This window comes from Nomascus leucogenys, chromosome 8, assembly GCF_006542625.1.
Source record: "Nomascus leucogenys isolate Asia chromosome 8, Asia_NLE_v1, whole genome shotgun sequence".
Taxonomy (NCBI): domain Eukaryota; kingdom Metazoa; phylum Chordata; class Mammalia; order Primates; family Hylobatidae; genus Nomascus; species Nomascus leucogenys.
In genome coordinates this window covers 109,456,881-109,480,577 of record NC_044388.1, presented here as the reverse complement: position 1 = coordinate 109,480,577, position 23,697 = coordinate 109,456,881, and the positions used below count along the sequence as shown (strand labels likewise).

General features: G+C 55.3%; 4 protein-coding genes and 4 non-coding genes across 12 annotated transcripts; 2 read left to right on the top strand and 6 right to left on the bottom strand.

Moving 5' to 3' along the window:
- Positions 1 to 37: 37 nt before the first annotated feature.
- On the bottom strand, positions 38 to 4,677 carry SURF2 (surfeit 2). Its single transcript, XM_030818112.1, has 6 exons — positions 4,560 to 4,677; positions 4,195 to 4,349; positions 3,359 to 3,462; positions 1,065 to 1,247; positions 760 to 929; positions 38 to 136 (listed from the first exon to the last, which is right to left on the bottom strand). The coding sequence occupies exons 1-6, from the start codon at positions 4,635 to 4,637 to the stop codon at positions 53 to 55; spliced, it is 774 nt and encodes a 257-aa protein (XP_030673972.1). The 5' UTR covers positions 4,638 to 4,677; the 3' UTR covers positions 38 to 52.
- On the top strand, positions 4,560 to 9,415 carry LOC100591037 (surfeit locus protein 1). 2 transcript variants are annotated; one of them, XM_003276801.3, is made up of 9 exons: positions 4,560 to 4,830; positions 4,903 to 4,954; positions 6,271 to 6,404; positions 6,487 to 6,569; positions 7,286 to 7,477; positions 8,457 to 8,529; positions 8,615 to 8,777; positions 9,079 to 9,160; positions 9,239 to 9,415. In XM_003276801.3, exons 1-9 carry the CDS (start codon positions 4,636 to 4,638, stop codon positions 9,306 to 9,308), a joined length of 1,044 nt encoding a protein of 347 aa, XP_003276849.3. In that variant the 5' UTR covers positions 4,560 to 4,635; the 3' UTR covers positions 9,309 to 9,415. The 2 variants fall into 2 exon arrangements, with proteins under 2 accessions (XP_003276849.3, XP_030673971.1); XM_030818111.1 differs by lacking the exon at positions 4,560 to 4,830 and having other exon boundaries at positions 4,907 to 4,954; positions 6,220 to 6,404.
- Positions 9,416 to 9,811: 396 nt separating this feature from the next.
- RPL7A (ribosomal protein L7a) lies at positions 9,812 to 12,998 on the bottom strand. The gene is made up of 8 exons (XM_003276800.3): positions 12,886 to 12,998; positions 12,145 to 12,265; positions 11,495 to 11,644; positions 11,163 to 11,303; positions 10,892 to 10,971; positions 10,504 to 10,634; positions 10,160 to 10,229; positions 9,812 to 9,973 (listed from the first exon to the last, which is right to left on the bottom strand). Exons 1-8 carry the CDS (start codon positions 12,886 to 12,888, stop codon positions 9,869 to 9,871), a joined length of 801 nt encoding a protein of 266 aa, XP_003276848.1. The 5' UTR covers positions 12,889 to 12,998; the 3' UTR covers positions 9,812 to 9,868.
- Positions 10,317 to 10,384, bottom strand: LOC115836477. The gene has a single exon (XR_004031555.1). It is a non-coding gene; the product is annotated as a small nucleolar RNA SNORD36 (small nucleolar RNA).
- On the bottom strand, positions 10,703 to 10,760 carry LOC115836478. Its single transcript, XR_004031556.1, has one exon. It is a non-coding gene; the product is annotated as a small nucleolar RNA SNORD36 (small nucleolar RNA).
- LOC115836476 lies at positions 11,047 to 11,120 on the bottom strand. The gene has a single exon (XR_004031554.1). It is a non-coding gene; the product is annotated as a small nucleolar RNA SNORD36 (small nucleolar RNA).
- Positions 11,725 to 11,799, bottom strand: LOC115836490. The gene has a single exon (XR_004031566.1). It is a non-coding gene; the product is annotated as a small nucleolar RNA SNORD24 (small nucleolar RNA).
- A 4-nt stretch (positions 12,999 to 13,002) lies between the features above and the next one.
- MED22 (mediator complex subunit 22) lies at positions 13,003 to 20,156 on the top strand. Of its 4 annotated transcripts, none has more exons than XM_003276802.4 (5): positions 13,003 to 13,209; positions 14,427 to 14,587; positions 15,851 to 15,931; positions 16,766 to 16,974; positions 19,367 to 20,156. In XM_003276802.4, the coding sequence occupies exons 2-5, from the start codon at positions 14,465 to 14,467 to the stop codon at positions 19,554 to 19,556; spliced, it is 603 nt and encodes a 200-aa protein (XP_003276850.1). In that variant the 5' UTR covers positions 13,003 to 13,209; positions 14,427 to 14,464; the 3' UTR covers positions 19,557 to 20,156. The 4 variants fall into 4 exon arrangements, with proteins under 4 accessions (XP_003276850.1, XP_030673968.1, XP_030673969.1 ...); XM_030818108.1 differs by having other exon boundaries at positions 13,010 to 13,189; XM_012508813.2 differs by lacking the exon at positions 13,003 to 13,209 and adding an exon at positions 13,841 to 13,960.
- Positions 20,157 to 23,697: the final 3,541 nt, after the last annotated feature.

Genomic DNA, 23,697 nt, shown 5'->3' with positions numbered 1-23,697 from the left:
GCCGGGGAAATAATCTGAAGGCTTTCTCGAAACTTCGTGGCATTTGCTTTTATTAACCTGGCTGTTTACAGGAGCTGAAGCTCTTGGGTTTGCGGTGATGACTCTTGAACTTCTTTTTCAACGAGCCCAGCTGCTTCTGTGGGATAAACAGAATTCCGATTACTGAGCCTTTCTGATCCCATGGAGAAGGGGCCCTGGAGTGCAGGGCTCTCCCCACCCGCACAGCCTTGGAGGCGTCCGTCAAATACCCACAGAGGCTTTCTCCACCCCCGTTTCCTTAACAGCTGCAGGATTAGACCCCGCTCACCAGGGCCTTAGAGGAGCACAGTGCAATGCCACACACTCATTAGGACCTTGACCTCTTTTGGCCTTGGTCCTGCTTATCTTCCAAAGGCGGGGAAGTCTCCACTCCTGCCCTGATGGCAAAGGCAAAGGTGGTGGCTAGTAATCAGGTCCCTGTGCCCAGGGGTAAGGACAAACACGCCACAGCTCATAGTCTGAGGTAGGAGGGTGTCCTCACAAACCAGTGGTCTTGACTGTGGTCCACAGAGCCTGGCTTCCACAAGGGGCTGGCTGGGAAGCAATGGTAGGCACTCACGGCCTTCTGCCAGCCAGCGGCCTCGGCTTCTATGGTCCTTGTGTGTTGTTGGCTTGGGATTTCACTTGTGAAAAAGGTTCAGTTTTCTTTTTTTAAACAAATGGAAAACCATCACTAGGGGAAGCCACTGCCACACTAACAGAGTGGAGGTGACAGCTCACCTTCCTGCGCTTCTGAACCAGCCCTCGGTACACGGCCGTCTCTCTCCTGCCCTCATCAGTGGCCTTCTCTCTTGGGGGCTTTGCCTTCTCATCCTCTTCGTCTGTCAAAAAGTCATCAGTGCCATCCCCGTCCTCCATGCTTCCAAGGTCCTTTCTGGTGAATAGCTCAGCTGGGAGGAACACAGGGATTGGCTGACAGTTATTTTAGGCTGAGTTCGCCACCACCTTTGCAGGGGAGGCAGCACCACGGTCTGCTCCTCGCTGACAGGAGAGGGTCAGGGAGAAGCAGGGGCCGCTCCACTTACGTGGGTACAGGTCGGTCATGCTGTCATCACTTGCAGCTCCCCCCTCATCACTGGACGTGGGCTCCCAGAAGGCTTCCCGCGGGCGAGGCCCGTCACTGTCCATCTGGTCCTCCCTCCTCCTCCTCCTCCGGTGCACCAGGCAGGCAGGCACGTACTCCACCCCTTGCTTCTGACATTCTTCATCTGGGAGATAAGCCAGCACATGCTGGGTACCTCCACACCCCCCACGGTCCTCTGGGCCACAGCTAACCTATGGGGACTGCACTCGGCCAGGGCCCCACAGCCCCACCGCCCTGGACAAAAACCAGAGCAGCTGCTGGGTGCCTCCGCTCTGTTCCTACCAGGTGTGCAGGCAGGGCGGTGGGGCAGGGCTGCAGCCAGGAGGCAAGAAGATGGTACAGGTCTACTGGGCCTTTACCACTCATCCCCGATCTAGCCAGGCCTAGGAAGCCACGGCTAGGAGGGCACTGACCAGGCCCAAGGCCAGCTGTGCCCCCAGTGAGCTTGGCATGGCCTCTCAAAGGCAACTTGGGCTGGCAGTGATGCCACCCTCTCCCCAGCAGCCTGAAGTCGTCCCTCAGCACATGGGAGACCCCGTCCTGGAGGGCGGGGCTCAGTGGAGGTTGGCTGCCTGGCCTTTGCTGCCCCTTAGTGGGTGAGAAGGGAGTTGGGACAAGGCTTCCACAGAAGGACCTCACTGGAGTCACCACCATTGTCCCCTTGTATATTAGAGGGTCTGCTGGGGCTTGCCCTCCAGTCCAGCGCAGCTGCCATCATCATCCCTCATGGGCTGCATGAGCCCTGCTGGGCCCTGGCCATTGATGTGGGGCGGTCCATCTCCAGGGCTGTTTCCATCCTTGTCTCTGCCACCCACCCCCATGGCCATGCAGCAGCCTTGTCACCACCAGAACTTGAAGGCAGAGCCCCCTCACAGCCACGTTTGGACTTCTCTGGACCACTGCCTTGTAGTGACTTTGGTGCCCCAGTCCCATCTCAGCTCCACGGTTTATCATAACCACTCTTTGTGGGAACTTCGTGGCCCCCTGCACTTAGAGCCTTCCTGCCCACCCCTGAGCAGCTAACACACTGGCTGGAAAAAGTCCAAGCCTCAGGCTGGCAGCCCTCGTGCCTGCAAGGCCTCTGCAAGGTGCCCGCCTTCTACTTGAGAAACCCTAGTCCTGCCTTCTCAATCCACACTCACGCTTGGGGAGGGCTGGACTGCCTCTCCGCACTCATCAGAAGCCCGTGGACGCATCTTCCCGTCCGCAAACCAACCTGAATCTGTCTGCTCCAGCCTCTGTCTATTTCCCTCCTTAGCTGGACTCCAGAAAGGCCTTCTGGTGACCCAGCACCTGCCTAAAGCCGGACACTGCCCTCATGGGCTGCAGCCTACGCTCCACTCTAGCCAGGTGTCCCTGCCAAGCTTCAGGTGCCTCACCAAGGTTGCCAGGGGCCTCCATGTTATCAAGTCTATCATTTTTCTGTCCTCGTCTTCCCTTCAGTACCATGGGAGGATTTCCAGCCTCTTCCTGGGGCTCAGGACCAGGCCTCTCTCCCTTCTCTAAACTCTCACCGGGTGCTCACCCAGATCCACGGGGCAACCATCTCCTTCATCCAGCACAGGTGTCCCTGTTTCAAAAGCCCGATCCTTCCCTAATACACACCTTTCCTAATACAGCTCAAGCTTAAAACCTTCAAAGGGACTCTGAATTCTCCCCCCAAAACCCACCGTCTTTTCCTGGATGACCGCAGTCAAGGGGTCCTCCCTTCTCAGCCATGCACACTGTCCCTGCAGCCCCCGCCCAACCCTCTCCACACACCCACTGCAGTGCTCCTGGCCTGGCTTCTGGGCCATCCCTACTGCGCACGCTAGCCCGGCCTGTCCTTTGGAGCCTACCTCAGCCAACACATGGACCCTGGCTTCTCCCTGGGGTGCTGTTCCCCCGACCCCACTGCCACATCCCTTCAGCCTCAGCCTCGAGCGAATCCCTCAGCGAGTCTCCCCAGCCCTCCTGTCTCCACAAGCCCACCCCACATCCATCGTCCAGTTTCTTTCACACCTCGCATCGCCACGCGTACTCACTCACTCCCGAGCCTGCTTCTGGCTCTGCGCCTGCCTGCACTAAAAGCTGTGGGTCAGGGGTCATCATCCCTTTCTTCACTGTGCCAAAAACAGGCCTGGTGCATCAACACGGATCGCTGAAGGATGACCTGCCTTCAAGCACGCTCCGTCTGGGGCAGGGCGGGCATGCACTCAGAAGGCGATGCACTGATGGGGGTCCACTGGGACTTACATTTACACAGAGCTCGCTGGTACCGCCGGCCCTGGGTGTGCCTCAGCACGTGTTCTGGGCACTTGTTGATGTGCCGCAGGGTGAGTTTGCAGAACAACTGGTGCCTACAGAGCAGAGAGACCAAAGTTGTAGGGACAGTTCACAGCAAGGATTCAGACTGGTGGCTGTGTCTTGGACTCATCCCTGGACGGTCTACCGGGGACGGTCTACCATGTGGCTTGGGCATCGGGGTTTTAAAGGCTCCCGGAGCAATTCCACTCTGACGCTGGGTGGGGAACCGCTGACCCAGGCCGACTGCAGCCTCTTAATGTTTACCCGAAAAGTACGCATGGCAGCCTCCTGACTGCTCCAGGATGAGTTCATGCAAGAGGATGGCTCCACCTGGAGCAAGGGCTCAATGAATGGAAACATCCTATCTGTTTTGACGATTATTACCAAGCCTAGCTCCCAGCTAAATCAAAGACCCCTTCTGGGGTCAAGGGAAGAACCCAACGCTGTTCACAACCTCAGGTGACAAATCACAAGCCTCTACTCCTCTGTGAAGCAGCCACACCCCACCAAGAGGCTCACCAAGAGGCCTCGCCGCCGGGACCGCAGGTGATTCCGGCACCCGGACGCCCACCTGGATCCCAGGGCTCCCAACTCTGAAAGAGTAGGGGCTGCAGCACTGGCGGAGTCCTCAAGAGGAGGGGACTTTGGGGTTTACCACCCAGGACCTGTCCTCAGCCGAGCCCTCCCGGGAGGCTCCCTTAGAGGGGGCTCAGGCACCGGGGGGCACGAGCGGAGGGGCTGCCCTAATTGCCCTGGGCCTCCCCGCGCCGCCGCGGACCACCTACGGGTTCTTGGTGCTGGGCACGATGTGCGGCTCGAACTCTGCATAGTCGAAGGCCGGTGAGGCGCGGACCAGCCGCTGGTACTTTTTGCCGCGGGTGTAGACCTGGAGCTCCGGCAGGCGGCAAGGCAGCTCGTGACCCGTCAGGATGCACCTCACCTGCGGACGCGTGGGCGGGCAGGCCGTCAGGAGGGCCAGGGCTCCGCTCCCTGGTGCCCCCTCCTGCCGCGCCCCCTTCCCTATCCCCTGCCCTCCCCTCTCCCCTGCTCTCCCCTCTCCCCTGCTCTCCCCTCTCCCCTGCCCGCCCCTCAGCCCCTCATCCCAACTGCGCCCTTCTCCGCCACTCCGTTCCCCTCCCGCGCGGCGAACCTTGCGGGCGTCCGGCTGGAGCCGCAGGCTCGGGTGCTCGCGCAGGAAGGCCCGCACATCGGCCGGCAACTCGCTCATGGCCGAGACGCCCGTGCAGCAGCCCGGCGGAAGCCGCTCGCAGAACGTGGAGCCGGGGGCGGGGCTCTGGGCGGGACTCGGCGGCGCCCCGGATGCAGATGCCTCCTGCGTCCCGGAAGCGCCCACGGGGCCGGGTGCGATGGCGGCGGTGGCTGCATTGCAGCTGGGGCTGCGGGCGGCGGGGCTGGGACGAGTGAGAGCCGGGTGCGGGGTGCTGGGCGCGGGGAGGGGTCCCGGAGCTCATCCCACCCTTTCGTGTCCGCAGGCTCCGGCCAGCGCCGCCTGGAGGAGCGTCCTCGGGGTCTCCCCGCGCCCAGGTGAGGGCTGCAGGCCGGGCTGTGATCCAGGCGCCTGGGCAGAGCCACCTGCTGTCTGCCCTGCACTTTGAAGGGGTGTCGTGGGGATTGAAATGAACCAACTGCCGGCTGAGCGGAGGCTCCCTGGGAGTGACAAGTTCCGTGTTAAAATGCTATCAGTGGAAGGAACTGTGGTCGTGTGCCGGGCATGTAGCGAGCGCTTTGTCTTCACAACGCGAGAGGTAGCTCCTTGGTCGTTCCTCTGTTACAGAGAAGGCTCGAGAGTTACTTCCCAACGTCCCATCCAGCTAATGGGTGGCCAGCCCAGGCTGAAAGCCCAGGGCTCTGAAAGTAAAGCGCATCTAACCACCGCGGCTTACGGGTTCCTCTCAGTGTGCGGCACAGGGCTATTTTGCCGTGTGCTGTGCAAGCCTGCCCCAGGTCTGCCTTTTTATTAAAAAAAAAAAAAAAAAAAAGTATCCGCAAGGTCCCTGGTGCTTTTCAGCGGATGGAACTCACCCTCTGAGAGCTTAAAGGCACCTTCTGTGTACATTCTTCCGTCTTCACATTTACGATGAGTTGTAAAAATGGAAAGCTGTTAGGAGAGCTCTGTGAGCCATTACTCTTGAGTTGATATATTTTTCTACATAACACAATAACCACTATGCCTGACTAAGCTACTTAGTAACTGTAGCTGCTTATTTTTTGTTTTTTGAGACAGTTTCGCTCTTGTTGCCCAGGCTGGAGTGCAGTGGCGCTATCTCGGCTCACAGCAACCACCTCTTCCCAGGTTCAAGCGATTCTCCTGCCTCAGCTTCCCGAGTAGTTGGGATTACAGGCTTGCACCACCACGCCGGCTAATTTTTTTGTATTTTTAGTAGAGACGGGGTTTCTCCATGTTGGTCAGGCTGGTCTCGAACTCCTGACCTCGTGATTTGCCTGCCTTGGCCTCCCAAAGTGCTGGGATTACGGGTGTGAGCCACCGTGCCCGGCCAACTGTAGCTGCTTATTAAATGCATTTTGAATGGATGAATAGTGCATCTTAGTGCGGTGGAATACATCTAGATTCTTGAGTAAAAAGGCATGAGTTACCCAGGGTTGTGGTTGGTGGCCAAGCCAGCACTGAGCCCTAGATCCCACTTACTCACTTGGCAAACATACTCAGTGTGTGCCTTGTCCGGGGCACCGGGTTAGGAGCTGGGCTGGATACAGGTGCTGCTGGTTGGCTCTAGGCAGCAGGTTTTGATTGGTAGTACTGGAGTCTATCTTGGAACTGGCTGCTCCAGGTCTCTGTTCGAGGGCTTCTGGCTCCATGTCAGTGTTGTGAAACTCTCCAGGAGTGGCCTGGAGGCCAAGCAGATGTGGCAGTTCTGCAGCAGAAGCATCTGCCACAAAAGCAGAAGGTGACTCCTTTCTTCAGTGGGTCCTGCTCCTCATTCCTGTGACTGCCTTTGGCTTGGGGACATGGCAGGTAAAGACCGGCATCTGGTGTGCGTAACTCTCGGTCCTTGACCTTGCTGCCATCTGCTTGGGCTTATGCTCTGTCACTGTAGGTCCAGCGTCGGAAGTGGAAGCTGAACCTGATTGCAGAGTTGGAGTCCAGAGTTCTGGCTGAGCCTGTCCCTCTGCCAGCAGAGTGAGTGTGTGGCTGCCCCCCAGGGCCTGTTTCACTTGAGTTCAACAGCGGAGCCCTGGCTTCTGCTGCCAGCCTGCCCCTTTTGGTGGGACTTTTAGTCACTGCCTTGACCTCAGGTGGGAGCTCTCATTATCAGTCATCTGTTGGGCTTGCTGTTGACACCTGACTCCCCTTGTGAAGCTACCTGAGACCGCCTCCTGACATATGGAGGAAAGTCTTATTTTGAGTCCTGGGTGTCACCCTTTTTTCAGGTATAGTAAACTTATCCTCCACAGGGCCCAAGGCCCTGTGGCTGAGGGCAGATAATGTAGGTCTCACCATGAGGGTGGTCTTTTGAAAAAGTGCCCTAGATGATTTGTCTGCTCTCTCCCTAGAATATGCCCTACAGAGATAGGTATATTCACCCACATTTTCCATTCAGGGTGGCAAACAGTATGCCAGATTTGGCTTGCAGATGGGGTTTTGGCCCACATATTTTTTAAAATTTCACATAAAATATTCATTGAGTCGTCGATATTTTTAGCTTCTCTTGTAAAGTTGGACTCTGGCAGTGCAGATCCACATTCCCACATGGCATCAAAGTTCCCCTTTGGAGAGCATGCCCTTTGCCTTTCTCCTTCACTTGTCTGGCCCTGGTGGGCTGTGTAGTCTGCCACCCTCAGGGGATTCGTTTTCCGGCCAAACGTTGCTCGGCCACTGTTCTTATCTCCATGCAGCCCAATGGAACTGAAAAATCTGGAGTATAGGCCAGTGAAAGTCAGGGGGTGCTTTGACCACTCCAAGGAGCTGTATATGATGCCCCGGACCATGGTGGACCCTGTCCGGGAGGCCCGGGAGGCCGGCCTCATCTCTTCCTCAACTCAGAGTGGGGCCTATGTGGTCACTCCCTTCCACTGCACCGACCTGGGGTGAGTAGGGCGTGTGGGAGCTGGCTGTCCTGGCAGAGGCCGTCAGGATATACTAATTTACATCACTATTTCCTTCACAATCCCCAACCTTGGTAAGAACCTGGGGAACCCAAGATACCCAGAAGATTCAATTCCTTGCGTAGTTTAAGTCCCCAATTGTGACATTGACTTAACCTTCTCAGCCAGCTCTTTTATGACTGGATAATTTTTGTATGTTGACCTCTGAAGGGAAAGGAGGGATTGGTGAAACGGGCCCCACCTCTGGAGAACGGTCTAGTTGCCCACACGTTAGATGATGGCGGGCTATGAGGAGGGGCCAGCAAGAGGAATTCAAGAGAAAGGACCCCAGCCCTGCCTTGAGGGAGTGGAGGCAGGGGTAGCTCCCTGGGGGGCTATTTGGGAGTTAAGAGATGGGAAGAACATTCCAGGGAAAGCAAATGACAGGTACAGGAGCACCTGTGTGATAAGGGAACTGGAGGATTCACGTACAGATGAGAATACCTGGGGCTCTTGTTAACCCATGGGTTCCTGTTTTAGGGCTGGGAGGGGGCCCAAATGCTCATCTCCAGCAGGCTGGGTTGCCAGGGCTGCTCCTCACGGCTGCCTTGGTTAGGAGGCGGGATTGGAGATAGCCGTTGCCATAGTTGAGGGGAGAGGTGTGGGGTCTAAACTCTGGCGTGGCATTGTTGCTCACCAGTTGCACATGGTAGTGGGTAGACCACAAGAAGCAGAGAGAGAGGGGGAAAGCCACACTGGTAAAAAGGTAGTGATGGTGGCAGGGAGGCTTTTACCAACTACGAAGGGGCCTCAAGAGAGGAAGACTTTGCCTGTGTGGCACTGCCAGGGCTCCAGTGAGCCAGTCCCGTTTTAAAAGCCTTCCTTGGTGCTCTAGTTGTTCCTATGGATGCCTGAGTGACCATGAGTGACTGTCTTTATTCAAAAACCCTCCCCACCTGAAGTAGCACTTTCGTTACCCTAGAATCACCATCCTGGTAAATAGAGGGTTCGTTCCCAGGAAGAAAGTGAATCCTGAAACCCGGCAGAAAGGCCAGGTAAGGGACATGGACTCTTCCTACTTTAGAGAAGACTCTGGGAGTCCACCAGGCTTCATGCAATTTCACACCCCTTCCTTTATAGATTGAGGGAGAAGTGGAACTCATTGGGATGGTGAGGCTAACAGAAACCAGGCAGCCTTTTGTCCCCGAGAACAATCCAGAAAGGAACCACTGGCATTATCGAGACCTGGAAGCTATGGCCAGAATCACAGGCGCAGAGCCCATCTTCATTGATGCCAACTTCCGTACGTTGTGACCAGCGCATCTCGGAACAAGTAGCTTTTGGGAATACTGTCCTTCCTCCTAACCCTCATTGCCCAGTCACTGCTGTGGCTTATGTTCTCGCACGTGTATACGGCGGGTTGGGGGAGGCAGCAACTCAGCAAAGAGGAACCTAGGCAAGTACTGAGCGGACAAAGGGCGGGGGTGGTCACCCAACGTAAAGGCCATATAGGACTTCCAACTGGCCACACAAAAATGACAGCCACTAGGTAGTGCAGAGGCTGGCAGGCAGTAGGGGGTGGACTTAATCTGCTGTCTCCACAGAGAGCACAGTCCCTGGAGGACCCATTGGAGGGCAAACCAGAGTTACTGTGAGGAACGAGCATCTGCAGTACATCGTGACCTGGTGAGTCCCCAGCGGCCCTCTGGCTTCCTCCCCTCCAGCCTAGCAGCCTGCTAATGCTGGCTTGCTTTCAACCCCCAGGTATGGACTCTGTGCAGCTACATCGTATCTGTGGTTTAAGAAATTCCTACGTGGGACACCTGGTGTGTGACACATCAGCTGCTAAAGCCCTGTCCCTGAATAATGAAGTATTTCAAAAGACTGCCTTTATGCTGGATCATGTGCTATTGGTATAAAGTTCTGGCCTTCTACCTTAAATGAGCTCACGACTGGTTGATCATAAAATCCTGGCTTGGTTTCAATCCAAAGAACTTTCCCAAAACTTGACACGCAAGTTACATCTCTAGGGAACAAAATGCCTGGTTTAAGAATGTGTAAGGGTGGGAAGGGCCCGGTGCGGTGGCTCACTTGAGGTCAGGAGCTCAGACCAGCCTGGCTAACATGGTGAAACCCCATCTCTACCAAAAACACAAATATCAGCCAGCCACTTGGGATGCTGAGGCACCAGAATATCCTGAACCTGGGAGGCGAAGGTTGCTGTGAGATCACAACACTGCACTCCAGCCTGGGTGACAGAGTGAGGCTGTGTCTCAAAAAAAGGACACTTGCTAACCCCAAATAAGATTCAACCCAAGATACTCAACAGACACTGGCTGAAGGAAAATTTGTATTTTAATTATTTTTATGTACAGAAAACTCAACAGCATACAATTAACCCAGTTTAGTGGCAAGTTCTTTAGCCTTTGCCTTTTCGAGCTTGGCAATACGAGCCACAGACTTAGGACCCAGGACGTTGCCGCCCCAGTGACGGCGGATCTGAAAAGACAAAAAGAGGCAGTTAGCTTGGCTTATTGTTCTGAGATTTTCAAGGTTATTAGTTGCGTTATTCTGTTTGGCTGTTCCAAGCTGATCGTCAGATAGAACTTCTCATAGGTTAAGCCAGCCAGTTATTTGGGAAAAAGACTTGCGCATGACAGTATTTAGAGTAAAGCTGCCACTTACCTCATCGTATCTGTCGTTGTAATTGGTCCTGATAGCTTCCACCAGCTTAGCCAAAGCGCCTTTGTCTTCCCTAAAGGCAGGAGGGAAAACAAAGGTGGGTTTTTTGCCTTAGTTTCCCTTTTAGAATGCAAAAATACCTTTTAGCTCAAGACAGTCTTTTGCCTCAGATGCAATGTTGACCACATGGTTAATTCAGGTGAAGAAATTCTTAACCATCATTGGCAAAAGTTCAGATAAATGTATTTCTTAAACTAAAAGATTGGCCTTTAAGGCAAAAGGAAACAACCGTGAGGCATGGATTAAATGAACTGGGGGGGAAGTTTGGGGCCAGGCCGTGTACTTACGAGTTCACCTGTGTGAAGGCGACAGTGGTGCAGGTCTTCCTGTGGACTAGACGTCCCAGTCTTGCCTTCCCCTTGATAATGCAGTAAGGGACCCCCATTTTACGACACAGGGCAGGCAAGAAGACAACCAGCTGGAAGAAAGCGTTAGCTGAAGACTGTATTTTGACTAAAAGCAGTAAATTTCCATTAGCTTGTAACAACTGCTCATGGATTCGCACTTCAAGGTTGAATTCAGTGAGAGATTCACATCATTGCAGGAGCCACGCATGTGTTGGATCTTTGTCAGTACTGCCCTCACCCACTTCGGTCCCATCACTGACTTGGCATTAGGTCTACTCTCTTCCTGGTACTGCCAGAACCTGGGTTAGCAGTCAACAGGCAAACACACCTCAATGGGATCCACGTCGTGTGCAATCACCACCAGCTGAGCTTTCTTGTTCTCCACCAGCGTGGTGACGGTGTTAACTCCTACAACACACAACCACTTTGTGAGTGAGCACTGACAGGGCCTGCTCTAGTCACAAGAAGCTGCTGGGCTCGGCTGTTGACTCAGTGTTAAAAAGCTCGGTTTTACTCTTCACAGTAATTTCGGGTGAAGAAATTTTACATCACTGCAACAGCCTGCCCGCAGTGTTCACCCTAAGGTGGGGCCTACTCACCTGCTCGAAGGACAGGTGGTCTCTTCGTGGGGACGTCCCCTTTGCCAGCAGCTTTCTTCTCGGCCCGGGCCAACAGTCTCTGCTTCTTCTCTTGCTTTGTCTCTGGTCTGTACTTGTGGGCCAGCTTAAGCAGCTGAGTAGCTGGAAAAACACTCTTCAGTTTAGGCTTGTAGTCAAGGTTCTAATCCTTGTCACTTAATACAAATGCTAGACCGCTGTCCTGCTATATAACTGTAATGTAATGACAACTGCAGTTCAAGAAGCCTAAGGCCATCCACCCTCATGTTCTGGATGAAATAAGGAATCCTCCTTTCCACGCCACAGAACCTCACCTGTTTGGCGGTCCAGGGCCTGGGTGAACTGGTTAATCGCAGGAGGCACTTTCAGCCGCTTATAGAGGATGGCTCTCTGCCGCTGCAACCTGATATAGCGGGGCCATTTCACAAAGCGGGTGAGGTCTCTTTTGGGCTGGATGTCCTGTCCTGAGAAGTAAAGGGTGACATCGAGTGAGGCTGAAATTCCATGTCAAGTTCATGTCTGGGGCCACTAGGAAGGGTGTTGGTGCATCAGCGATCTTGGTGGTTTAAAATGTCATCACCATCTCTCAGATAGCAAATATTCTTTTACATCATCTGCACACAAACACCTGAGAACAGAGAGCACGATGCTTTTCCTCCTCATCTAACAAGAAGCCAAGGTGCCACCAAGTACAGAATCGCAGTCCTAGTGCCTCACTGCGACAATACTACTGTACTTGTTTCCAGATGGCCAAGCTGAATTCAAGGCCACTACCATATTGAGCTGAATGCTCACTCAGCAACTCCCAATGAAATCAAGAAGCATGTATCATCATTGCCCCCGTCTCTAAGGGACACAAGGACTGCGACCACGTTACACCCACTAAAACCTACAAGACAACACAACCCAATTACTACCTTCCCTTGAGAAAAACACCGTTTTCATTCTGCCGTTTGTTACTCACCAATGCCAAAATTCTTAGGCCTTTTCTCAAACAGGGGATTCACCACTTTCTTAGCCTCCTGCTTCTTCACGACAGCAGGGGCCGGAGCCACCTTCTTTCCCTTGGCCTTCTTTCCTTTCGGCTGGGCAGAAAGAAAACGTCAGTTAAACCGCCGCCTCCACTCGCTTCGTCGCGGGTAGGGCTCAGGCTGGCTCCTCCAAAACAAAAGACGCAGACAGCCCCTGCCTAAACTAGGCTGGCGAGCAGCGTTCTGTAGCCCCCCAGCACCACCCCTCGACAGGAGCATCTCACATTCAGCCGCACGAGCATGCAGCCCCGGGAACCCCGAGCGGCCAGAGCAAGGCTAAGCCCGAGGCCACGCTCTCTTCGCGTCGCCCACCCAGGAGACGCCCCGGACTCATGACCCCTCTGAGTCGCGGCCCCGCAGGCTCCAGAAGCAACGGGCGGGCTCAGAACTCGTCGCTCACAAGGCCTCTGGAGCGGCCCCCAGGAAGCCTGGGAGACGCTAGGGCTCCAAGCCCCGCACCGCGGCGCTCCAGCAGCCCTGCGACACAGGGAACAACGCATTCCGCTCCCGGCCACCCGGGGCTCTAGTCCATCTCAGTGTCTCCGTGCCACACCGAGTGGGGCTCTCCTAGCGCCAGGCGGAGCAGGAGGCCCTCCGAGGCCGCGCCTGGAGGAGGATGGCGGCGGATACAGCCAGAACCCGGCTACAGTGCCACGGCACTAGAACTCACTCACCATCTTGGGCGGCGGGAGGAGAGAGAAAGGAAAGGGAATTGTGGGTCATATGTATGCGGCCTCGGAGATCGCGAGAGTTGATACCGGCACGGGATTTCGGATTTAAAGCAACAGCACTCCTAGAAAGCTAAAAATCGAGGCGGGGCCGAGAGGCTGCGGCGGCTGACTAGGTTTTCGGACTGCGGCGTGGCGGGGAAGAGAGACTGCGGCGGGAGGGCCCGGCCGGGGGAGAGACGCGGGAGAGTGCGGGTCGCAGAGGCACTTGCCCACCCCGCCCTAGGCCGACCGGGCGGACGCGCGTCTGGTGCGCGGGCGCTGGGGAGGGTATGAGGGTGTGGTGGGGCGTGGGGATGGAGGTGGGGTGGGTGTGTGGGCGGGAGTGGGGGTGGGTGGGTGCGTAGGCGCTGGAGTCGGAGATCCACTTTCCTGCGTGTGACTTGTTTCCCCCACCCCGCCAAAAGTGGGCACAAACAATGCGAGTGCGTCCAGGAGTTCGCTCGGCCGTGCGCCAGACTCCGAACCTAGGGGGCCCCGGGCCCTCCCTGAGCACCGCGCGCAAAGGCCCGGCCCCAGGTCCAGCGCCGAGGCCGTCCAGTGCGGCTGCAGGGCAGAGGCCGAGAGGCGCGGCGCGGAACTTGAGCCCCTTGTCCCGGCGCACCAGGGAACCATGAGGGATGTTAAGCGAGGGAGTGGAATGACCCCCCCTTTTTTTTTCTTTTGGAGACGTAGTCTCCCCTGTCGCCCAGGCTGGAGTGCAGTGGCGCGATTTCGGCTCACTGCAACCTATGCTTCCCGGGTTCAAGCGATTCTCCTGCCTCAGCCTCCCGAGTAGCTGGGATTACAGGCGCCCGCCATCACGCCCGGCTAATTTTTGTATTTTTAGTAGAGACGGGGTTTCACCATGTTGGTCAGGCTAGTCTCAAACTCCTGACCTCAGGTGATCCCTGCCTCGGCCTCCCAAAGTGCTGGGATTACAGGCGTGAGCCACCGCGCCCGGTCGGAATGACCACTTTTTAGGACCTCTTCCCTGCCGCGCAGAGACTAGAGGGAGCGGGGCCCGCAGTGCAGGGATGAGGTCTGGAGCGGGACAGCCGGAGTGGGAGTGGAAGGAAAGCGTGGATGTAGGCGGTGCTGGGGGGTCGAATTGGAAGGACTCCTCGGATGGGAGGGCGTGGCGAGGGTGGCGGCGGGCTAAGAAGTTAAGCCAGAGGCTGGGGACGGGGAGCTGGTGTTGAGTTTGCAGGCCTCCCTGGGACATGCTGTGGGCCTGGACGTGAAGTCTGGACTGGAGCCCTGGACGGGGCTTGGAGGGCTGGCCAGGAGTTCCAGGATGAGCTTGCTCTGGCAAAGGCGGGGCCAGAGGAGAGTCCTGGCACCCCCTGCGGTGTCTGCTGATGGAATGAGTTCATCTGTGTTTCAGTGATTGACTTTATTTGGCAGAAAGGGAATCCCCAGAAATCTGCGTGTTCTGCTAAGGTTGGGGCATAGAGGGTGGCTGGGGTAGACTCTGCCTGCACTCAGAGGTCTGTGCTGCACTCTAGGTCCCAGGTCTCCCCGCTGCGCTGCCTGAGGCTCGGCCATGGCCCAGCAGAGAGCCCTGCCTCAGAGCAAGGAGACGCTGCTGCAGTCCTACAACAAGCGGCTGAAGGACGACATTAAGTCCATCATGGACAACTTCACCGAGATCATCAAGACCGCCAAGGTGGGCGTGGGGGGGAGCAGGGTCTGGGAAGGGGTGGAGACAGGAGAGGCCAGGGGCTGAGCAGCGCCAGCGAATAGTGTTACAGGCAGGAAGCACCCAGAGCACAGGGAGCTGGTCAGTAGATAAACCAAATAATGGCATGTCCAGCCCTTACTAACAGCATGGATTTGGATGGAGATTTCACTTTTTAGTGCCTCAGTTTCTCCTGCATGGTGGGGTCCTTGTGATGATTGGTGAGTTCACCTGTGTAAAACAGTTACCTCGGGGCCTGGCACACAGCCAATGAGCAGGAGAAAAGCAGACTGAGGGGAGAAGTGGGGGGACCCTCCAGGCAGATGGAGCGGTCAGCACTGGGGCCTGCAAGCCTGCTGTCCACTGCAGCTACAGCTGCATCAGATTGGGCTGGATCCCTCCTGGCTGCTGCAGACCTGGCAGGCTCCATAAGCGATGATGATAAGGATGGAAGCTAGCATGTACTTAGTGCTTGCCATGTGTCAAGCCACGTTGTGAGGTTATCTGTGCCTGTTCTGCTGAATCTTCATGAGGACTCTGTGAGGTGGGCACTGTTGTCCTCTTCATTTCAGGAGGAAACCCAGGCCCAGGAGACTTAGTGACTTGCCCAAGTTCACTCAGCTCATAACTGGCTGAGCCAGGATTTGAACCCACGAAGTCTGGGTCTTAACCACTGAGGGTACCTGACACCCACCCCGAGCTGAGGCCTTGCAAGGCCTGCTGGGAAGCCCCATCCAAGCCTCGCTTGGCCACCTATAAACCAGGGGTGGCAGGCCAGGCTTCTGTGAAACTGGCATGGGCTAATGGTGGTCAAGTGCGTGACACAGCCTGGCACCTGGGAAGTGATCAGGAAATGGTTGCTGAAAAAAAACTTACCTCATCCTTTCACTCATCCAACAGTTGCCAAGCGAGTGACAACGCTTCCTACCAAACAGGGCTCCCACAGCCCAAAAGACCGGGCCAAGATAAGCCCCCATCCCTGCACCTAGCACAGCAAGCAGCGTGGGTTGCCTCCATTTGTCTTGAGCAAAGGTGCATGTTGTCTCCCATGGCCAGAACAAAAGAGGGTGGAATTGAACCTTGTCAGAGGTCTGGCTGACAGAGCTTAGGTCTGTAGACGGCACCACAGACAGGTTGTGGCTAGTGTGGACATCTTGGGTAGATGACAGTTACCGTAAGCTGGGCTGGGCCGGGCCAGGGGTAGGGACGCCTTGGCTGGGTTGATTTCTAGGTTTTCTTGTTTGCCCCCAGATTGAGGACGAGACGCAGGTGTCCCGGGCCACTCAGGGTGAACAGGACAATTACGAGATGCATGTGCGAGCCGCCAACATCGTGAGTGGCCAGGGTGGAGGGCACGGCCTGCGCTCCAAGAGCATCAGTCCCCTCGGGTTTCCTGGGTGGAGTGGAGGGGGCTCTGGGGCTGGTCTGCTCTTCTTCCCCCGAGGAGGAGCAGAAGGAGGCAAATGTAGAGATGCTTTGGTTTCACCACTCAGCAGCTTTAAAGAATGAGGTGCGGGCAAATCATTTCTCAGGAGACTGTTCTCATGTGGGGCACTTGGAGGAGGACTGGGCAGAGAGCCGCCCATGCCCGTCCTGTAGCCGTGCAGTGGCCAGAAAGAGGGTAGCCCTTCCTGCTAACTCAGGAGTTCCTAAGGTCAGTTGTGAGTGAAAAGACAAACAGCTGAATGGAACTGTAGGCGCCTTTGGACTCCTTCGGATCACAGGAGAAACACAGCAAGCAGATAATTCCCGCAGGTGCACGTCCGGGGCTCAAAATGCATGGAAAAAGGTCCCACAGGAGCTCCGCCCAGCTGGCAGCCATGTTACTCCTACCCCGGGGCAGGAGGCAAAATGGGATCGCAGTTTTATGGGTTTGAGTTTCTCATGAGCAGAATGTGCACCTGCATAATTGGACTGGAGGCCAGTCCTGCAGGAGTGGAAGCCAGAGGCTGACGGGAGGGGAGGGCCTGCCCTGCATAACTGACATCCCAGTTTTCTCACTTAATTCTCACGCATGAACCTGTGGAGGTCAGTGGTAGAGTCCCACTTTGCAGATGAGGAAGCTGAGGCTCCTAGAGAGGCCATCCCTTGCCCAGAATCAGCCACCTGTAGGCAAGGCCGCTGCCCTCCCTCACCCTGTGCCCGCCCTGGTTCTGATGGCCACAGGTCCGAGCCGGCGAGTCCCTGATGAAGCTGGTGTCTGACCTCAAGCAGTTCCTGATCCTCAATGACTTCCCCTCCGTGAACGAGGCCATCGACCAGCGCAACCAGCAGCTGCGTGCACTGCAGGAGGAGTGCGACCGGAAGCTCATCACGCTGCGAGATGAGATCTCCATTGACCTCTACGAGCTGGAGGAGGAGTATTACTCGTCCAGGTATAAATAGCGCTGGACTCCCCATGCAGAGTGGGAGCCTGCCTACCTGGGCCTGGCCAGCAGGCAAGGCTACCTTCTGCTTTTTCAAATTCTTGCTGGTCTTAGCAGTGGAGCCGTGCCTGGGTTTCAGAGCAGAGCTCCTGGCCAGAGCGTTTGACCGACAGACAATTCACAATCATATGCCAGGGCCCTGGGCCTTTCCCACAGTGCAATGTGATGAAAACCACAGGACTCAACGCCAGTCGGATAGGCCAAGTCTGGAGAAGGGAGGCGCCTGGCTGTATCCCCTGCAGGCCCTCTTCCGAGAGCCTTCCTCCTCGGGCAGTGCGTTCTTGGGCTGTGCTGCTCCTGTTAGCTTCTGAATCCATATGTAGAGATTTCAGCCAAGGCTGAGCCAGCCTCTCTTGGGCAGTCAGGTCCACACCTATGTCCAGGGCACCAGGGATGCAATTCCATGTGGATGTCACCAAACCCCAGTGTGGAGGCAGGGACAGTCATGGGAGTATGGGGGATGAAGCCCAGGTAGGGAATGGCCTTGAAAGCCATTGGAGCTCCAATTTCTGACCCACTCAGCCTTATCCACGGTGCTGGAGCCGACCTATGTGCCAGGCCCTGTGCTGGGTCCCGGGGATGCAGAAGGGTCAAAACCCATCATCCTGACCCTTGTGGGGCCACGTAAGAAGCTGAAACCTTCAACCGTTTGAGCTGGAGGGGCCCTGAGAAATCAGAGTCCACGGATCATTTGCTTAGGGGGAAACTTAGGCTGGAGACAGGGAGGGCTTCCACTCTGCCCCATTAGCTTAGAAAATCAAGATTCAGTCCAGCAGACGCAGAGTCCATGTCCATCTTGTGCCTTCTCCTGGACAAACCTTTCCTTCCTGGTGGTGGATTTAAAATACTCCTTTCTGCCCAGTGGCCATGCTGGGAGCCACAGATGTCCAGAGCCAGCATGACCTGGGGCTTGGTTTCCCTGCCCTGGGCTCAGTGGCACTGCTCAGCTGCAGCAGTTCTAGAGTTTTCCAGGGGGTTCTGAGGGAATCTTTGGTCCCCAGTAGTCATTAACTCAGCAGACATGAGGCAGCATTTCCTCCACACTGGGGTGGCTGAGAGGGGTCCTGGGGTGTTTCAGACCCTTCTGGGCATCTCCTTCCGCAGCTGTTCAGTTTGTCCGTCTCTTTGAGGCAACCACTGTCCTTGAGGGCCCCTGGACAGAGCAGCTGTGGGCCTGTAATTCAGCCTGCCTGCCTTGCCTTGGGGCAGGGAGAGAGGCAACCTGCTCACGGCCCTGCAGCAGAGCAGGGTGCAAACCCAGGACACCTGTGCCAGGCTTCCCATGCCCTCCCCCAACAGTCCCTCCGCTTCACCCAGAGGGGCTTCCAGGCCAGCCTGTGTCCCCTCCCGCAGGCATCCTGTCCACACCAGCGCCCCCTGGGGGCCTCACACAGCTCCTGTGGCAGAAGCAGTTGCCGCCTCCTCTGTACATTGCCTTTAAGCAACCAGGCCTGGGCTGAGTTTCCTCTGCCTCTTCTTGCTGGTCCCCCAAAGGGCGCTCCGCTCCCTGCCCTGCCCTGTTCCGCATGAGCTGTGCCTCTGTGCTCGCCTGCCCCCTCTCTGCTTGTTAGTTGCTCTTTCTGGCTCTGCCTCTCATTCGCTTTCCTCGGGATGCCACTCTGTGCCCAGGACGGTTCTGAGACTGAACACTGAGGGCAGGAGCAAGGGAGGAAGCCAGGGCCCCTGCCTGCAGGTTAGAAAGAGGCGAGCGTGGATTGTCACAGCTGCGGGCATGGGAAGGGCTAGTTGAGCTCTTCACCTGCATCCTGGCTGCCATGAGGATTCCCCGCGTTAAGAGGTGTGGACGCCTGCTGGAGGCTGCCTGGCTACCGGGAAGTGCCAGGGCCTGTGTTCCCAACTGTCGCCCCCTTCAGGCTAAGTCTCAGGCAGGGACAGACCCAGAAAGAAGACACAGTCTCTGCCCCCAGAGAGCTCTTTGCAGTGTAGTGACACTGGGGTTTCTGCAGTCAGGGAGGAGGGAGGACTGCCAGGCTGACAGCTTTTTGCAAGAGGAGGGGGACCAGCACCAGCTGGGAGGCATAGGCTAGGACAGGCCCACGTGGAGGCTGGGCAGGAAGGGCCTGCTGAGGTCACACAGCTGTTGGTGGTTGGGCCAGGGCGGCTTCCTCCTTTAAGAATGCTAGGGTGGCTCTCACCACTGGCCCCCTCTCTCTGCCAGGCCTGCCGACTCGGGACAGATGGAGCAGGAGTGGAGAAAGGGAAAGGCAGGTCTGGGGTGTGGTTGTGTTTTCTTAACTCTGCTTCTGTCTTGCTCTCCTCTTCCCTGGCTTTCCTCTCTGCCTGCTCCTGTCTCTCCCTGGGGTTTCTGGTGGTGGAAAAGCTCAAGCCTTTGCGAAGCTAATGATCTGCCTCTGTGCGAAGCTTACGGGAGGCTGGACCTCGACACAGACTCTGCTGATGGCCTCTCGGCCCCTCTGCTGGCGTCCCCGGAGCCCAGTGCTGGCCCCCTACAGGTGGCCACCCCTGCCCACTCCCATGCTGGTGGCCCTGGCCCCACTGAGCACGCCTGAGCCTCTGGGGCCACCCTCCGTTCTCAGGAGCAAAACCTGAGGCTGCCCTCTGGATGCCCTCACAGCCTTGCTTCTCTCAGCCTAGGTTCCCATTTGGGGACTTCAGGACCCCAGAGCCACTAGGACTTCCTTGGGAAGCTCATTAACCCAGGGTGGGTCCAGCCAGGACAGTAGGAAAACAGTTGTTTCCCTAGCCATTTCCGAACAGCCCATCATTCCGAGTCATCATCTCTGTTTGCTGCCTTCCTGGCCAGCCAGGTGGAAGAAAGTTTCCAAGCTAGGTCTGGCCTGTTGGGGATCTCAGCAGTGGGGCAGGAGGGTGCCTGATTTCGGGGAGTCCTGACCTGAGCCCGTTGTCAGAGTTGGGAGGGGCTCTGAGCAGTGTTGGGCAGGCTGGGTCTCCCATCCCGAGGTCAGGGTTCCTGTGCAGAGCCCCACCCACTGGTTCTTGCCCTGAGCCGCATATGTCTGTGCCATGGGCTGAGTGCCACAACAGGCCCGTGTGACAGCTGCTGCCCACGCGTGTGGAAGCTAGGTGGGACTCATTCCTAATTCTGCCTTTGTAATGAGACTTGATTAAAATACTGCCACTCTTTTGCATTGCTTCTCTTTCTTCCTCATTCCTCGTGAGTCCAGGACCATCCTTGGTCTCCCAGCAGTTGTCTGAGCAGCAGCTCCTCAGCTCTGCCTGGGCAGCCTGGCCCAAGGTCACTCTCTCCTCATTGGCACCTGGTAGGTCCCCAGTATTCGGTGAATGGACCTGCTGCCATCATTGCACATCCAGGCACCTGTGCCTCTGCTGGCATCTCATCCTCACTGCCACCAGAGCCAGTGTTCCTAGTGCCGGTATTTTAGGAGAGGATGTGGACTTAGAAGGGGTGAGGTGTACCCACGGCCACAGAGCTAGGAAGTGAAGTGGCAGGAATCAGAACTTGAACCTGATGGAAGTCTAGACCCAGTGTCTTTTGGTGCCAGGCTCACCTCAGAAATGCAGAAGTCACAACACTGGGCAGGAAGTGTGGGGGAGCACACCTGCCCCCTAACTCTCCCACCCCTAGTTCCTCCAGCACCATCCATGTGCTTCATCTTCTCATGGGGGAGGCCGTCATCTTTCCCAATGTATCAATGAGGTGACAGCCCAGGATCCAGCCTTGGGGACAGGTAAGAACACAGCTGACCCATCACCACCTGAACCAGAGAACCCCACAGCCAAGCAGAAGGCACCAGACAGACAGGAGCTTGAGGCCCAATCCTGGCTGTGGACCTGGCTTCTGGGGTGGCCTAGGGAAGTTGCTTCCCCTCTGAGGGAAAATTTCCCCATTGATATGTGTGGTGATCTCTTCCCGCACTATTTTAGCTGTGGAAATGCCTTGTACTTAACCACTAAGGAAGAAAAAGATTACAACCAGATGGAAGCATATATGAAGCAAAAGCCCGGAAGTAACTGGCCAGACTTTGTGGTGGGATCCCACTTACCCTGTTCCTAAAAACCTGAGCAATAAGACCTGCCATCAGCTTCGTTTTCTGCTTGGCCAGGACCATCATTCCCATGTGAAAATCAAGTTGTTTCTCCTTCTTAAAGCCAAGCCGCTCTGCTGACCGCTTTTCCTCTCCAGCTCATGGTCCTTGGCAGCAGAGCACCACGGGGAAGCAGCTGATAACCATTTGTAGTTCTCTACTGGGCCTACGTCAGACAGGTTTTGTCTCCATGACTCTAGCAAAACTATACGTATTAAGGTCACCAGTGGCCTCCACATTGCTAAGCCCCGGCCCATCCTCAGTCCATGTCACTCTTTTATCCCAAGCTTTTTATTTTGAGGGCAGTTGAACTCACAGAAGTACTTGTCAGTTTGCCTCTCTGAGCACATTCTCCTTCGTCCATCACCACAACCAGAATGGATGATGATTGCATATCCTCTAGTATCTAGCTGTATTCAGATTTCTTCAGTTGTTCCCCAAATAGTTTTTTTAATGCCTATTTTTTTTCTTTCTAGTCCAGAGGTCTTTTATTTTTTTAACACCTATGATGCCATGAATTCATAGGGAAGAGATTCCAGCAGCTCAAGCTCCTTCCCATTGGTTCTCACAGCGTGCTTCTCTGGGTGGAGCAGGCTGGCGCTTCAGTTGAATCCAGGTACCTTTCTCTTTGGCTTCCCTCTTTTTCTGATCATTTTCCTTCACGCGTTTCAGGAAGCTGTCTCGGCTCTTAGAGTGCTTAGTGTGCTGAATATGCACATTAATTCTCTTGGCAAGAATCTTGCCCTTACTTGTTTACAACAGTGCCAACAGCATGCTGGGGAACACTGTAGACTCTCCCAGTCTAGCCATGGTGACACTTACGGGGCATTCCTTTTTGAACAGTACACATTTCTTTGATGTCTACAATGTCACCTTTCTTATCAATTCGCATATTCGTGGCCAAAGGAACAACTGCATGTTTTCTAAAAGGCCTAGAGAACATATATCGGGTGTCTCTCCTCTTTCCCTTTGTGTTCGTCATTTTGGCGAATTACTGGAAGACGGCAGTTCCAGCTGAAAGGCTTTTATGCCTATTTTTATTGTGTGTTGCATTTGGTTGTTATTTTGGAGTCTTAAAATCTAAAACAGGACCAGGTCAGGCCCGGTGGCTCATGCTGTAATCCCAGCACTTTGAGAAGCCAAAGCGGGTGGATCACTTGTGGTCAGGAGTTTTGAGACCAGCCTGGGCAACATGCTAAAACCCCGTCTCTACTAAAAAATATAGAAATTAGCCGGGTGCGGCGGCTCATGCCTGTAATCCCAGCACTTTGGGAGGCCGAGGCGGGCAGATCGCCTGAGGTCGGGATTTCAAGACCAGCCTGACCAACATGGAGAAACCCTGTCTCTACTAAAAATACAAAAATAAGCCGGGCGTGGTGGTGCATGCCTGTAATCCCAGCTACTCGGTAGGCAGAGGCAGGAGAATCACTTGAACCCAGGAGGCGGAGGTTGCAGTGAGCCGAGATCAGGCCACTGCACTCCAGCCTGGGCAACAAGAGCAAAACTCCACCTCAAAAAAAAAAAAAAAAAAAAAAGAAAAAAAGAAATCAGCCAGGCATGGTGGCATGCGCCTATAGTCCCAGCTACTCAGGAGACTGAGGCAGAACCCAGGAGGTGGAGACTGCAGTCAGCCAAGATTACACCACTGCACTCCAGCCTGGGAGAAAGAGTGAGACTCCCCATTTCAAAAAATAAATAAAACAGGACCAAAGTGGTGGTGAGATGGGCGTGGGTCCAGTCAGATTCTGGAGGTGCTCTGAAGGCACAGCTAACAGGATTTGCTGAAGCATTGGATGTGGGGAATAAGAAAGGAGTCAGTGGTTTCAAGTTCTGGCCCAAGCACCTGGAAGGATGGAGCCGCTTTAACTGAAAAAAGGGTTGACAGAGGAAGAGATGGGGCTTGGGGGGTCAGATGCCCATTCTGAACTCAGTAGGTGATGGTGTTAAGACACCCAGCAGTTCAGGGGAGTCATCAGCAGTGTCATGCCCATCCTCCATGAAACATCACCTCCAGGCTGGTCTGAATGGCAGTGGGATGTCAGAACTAATTAACCTTAGTGTCACTATAGTTGGCATTCAACCCCCACACTGCTAAATTTGACTGCCTTTTTTAAAAGTGAAAAAAATACGTATTTCTTGAGACAGCCTGGCACTCCAGGCTAGAATGCAGTGGCGTGATCTTGGCTCACTGCAACCTCTGCCTCCCCGGTTCAAGTTGATCCTCTCTTCTCAGCCTCCTTAGTTGAGACTACAGGGGCGGGCCACCACGCTTGGCTAATTTAAAATTTTTTTTGTGGAGACAGGGTTTCACTATGTTGCCCAGGCTGGTCTCCAACTCTAGGGCTCAAGTGATCCTCCTGCCTTGGCCTCCAAAATGCTGGGATTACAGGCGTGAGCCACTGTGCCTGGCCAAAAAAATATTTTTAAATCACTTCATGGCAGAAGTTAGAGGAAGAAAGTTTAGTTCTGTTTCAAATACAACAGTTCTTACTGTTTCTAATATATATATTAGCAGCCATCTTTTCAAATTGTAATTTAAGAGTCTAAGTTCTCCCTTCTCGACCAACAGGGTGGCCCTGGAAGGGGCTCTGGGTCCTTAACGAGCCTGTAATTTTCCAGTGCA

What these genes read in the sequence shown, in the direction of transcription:
- SURF2 (XM_030818112.1), bottom strand. Translation starts at nt 4,637, where the DNA reads ATGAGCGAGTTGCCGGCCGATGTGCGGGCCTTCCTGCGCGAGCACCCG. An exon ending in CCAGCGAGCTCTGTGTAAAT is followed by an intron (nt 1,248 to 3,358) that starts GTAAGTCCCAGT and finishes CTTATCTCCCAG; the next exon opens with ATGAAGAATGTCAGAAGCAA. An exon ending in TGGTTCAGAAGCGCAGGAAG is followed by an intron (nt 137 to 759) that starts GTGAGCTGTCAC and finishes TTTATCCCACAG; the next exon opens with AAGCAGCTGGGCTCGTTGAA.
- LOC100591037 (XM_003276801.3), top strand. Translation starts at nt 4,636, where the DNA reads ATGGCCGAGACGCCCGTGCAGCAGCCCGGCGGAAGCCGCTCGCAGAAC. An exon ending in CCTGTCCCTCTGCCAGCAGA is followed by an intron (nt 6,570 to 7,285) that starts GTGAGTGTGTGG and finishes ATCTCCATGCAG; the next exon opens with CCCAATGGAACTGAAAAATC. An exon ending in TTCCACTGCACCGACCTGGG is followed by an intron (nt 7,478 to 8,456) that starts GTGAGTAGGGCG and finishes TCGTTACCCTAG; the next exon opens with AATCACCATCCTGGTAAATA.
- RPL7A (XM_003276800.3), bottom strand. An exon ending in GGCCCTGGACCGCCAAACAG is followed by an intron (nt 11,304 to 11,494) that starts GTGAGGTTCTGT and finishes GTGTTTTTCCAG; the next exon opens with CTACTCAGCTGCTTAAGCTG. An exon ending in GCCTTCACACAGGTGAACTC is followed by an intron (nt 10,230 to 10,503) that starts GTAAGTACACGG and finishes TCCTGCCTTTAG; the next exon opens with GGAAGACAAAGGCGCTTTGG.
- MED22 (XM_003276802.4), top strand. Translation starts at nt 14,465, where the DNA reads ATGGCCCAGCAGAGAGCCCTGCCTCAGAGCAAGGAGACGCTGCTGCAG. An exon ending in ATGTGCGAGCCGCCAACATC is followed by an intron (nt 15,932 to 16,765) that starts GTGAGTGGCCAG and finishes TGATGGCCACAG; the next exon opens with GTCCGAGCCGGCGAGTCCCT. An exon ending in GAGGAGTATTACTCGTCCAG is followed by an intron (nt 16,975 to 19,366) that starts GTATAAATAGCG and finishes GTGGTGGAAAAG; the next exon opens with CTCAAGCCTTTGCGAAGCTA.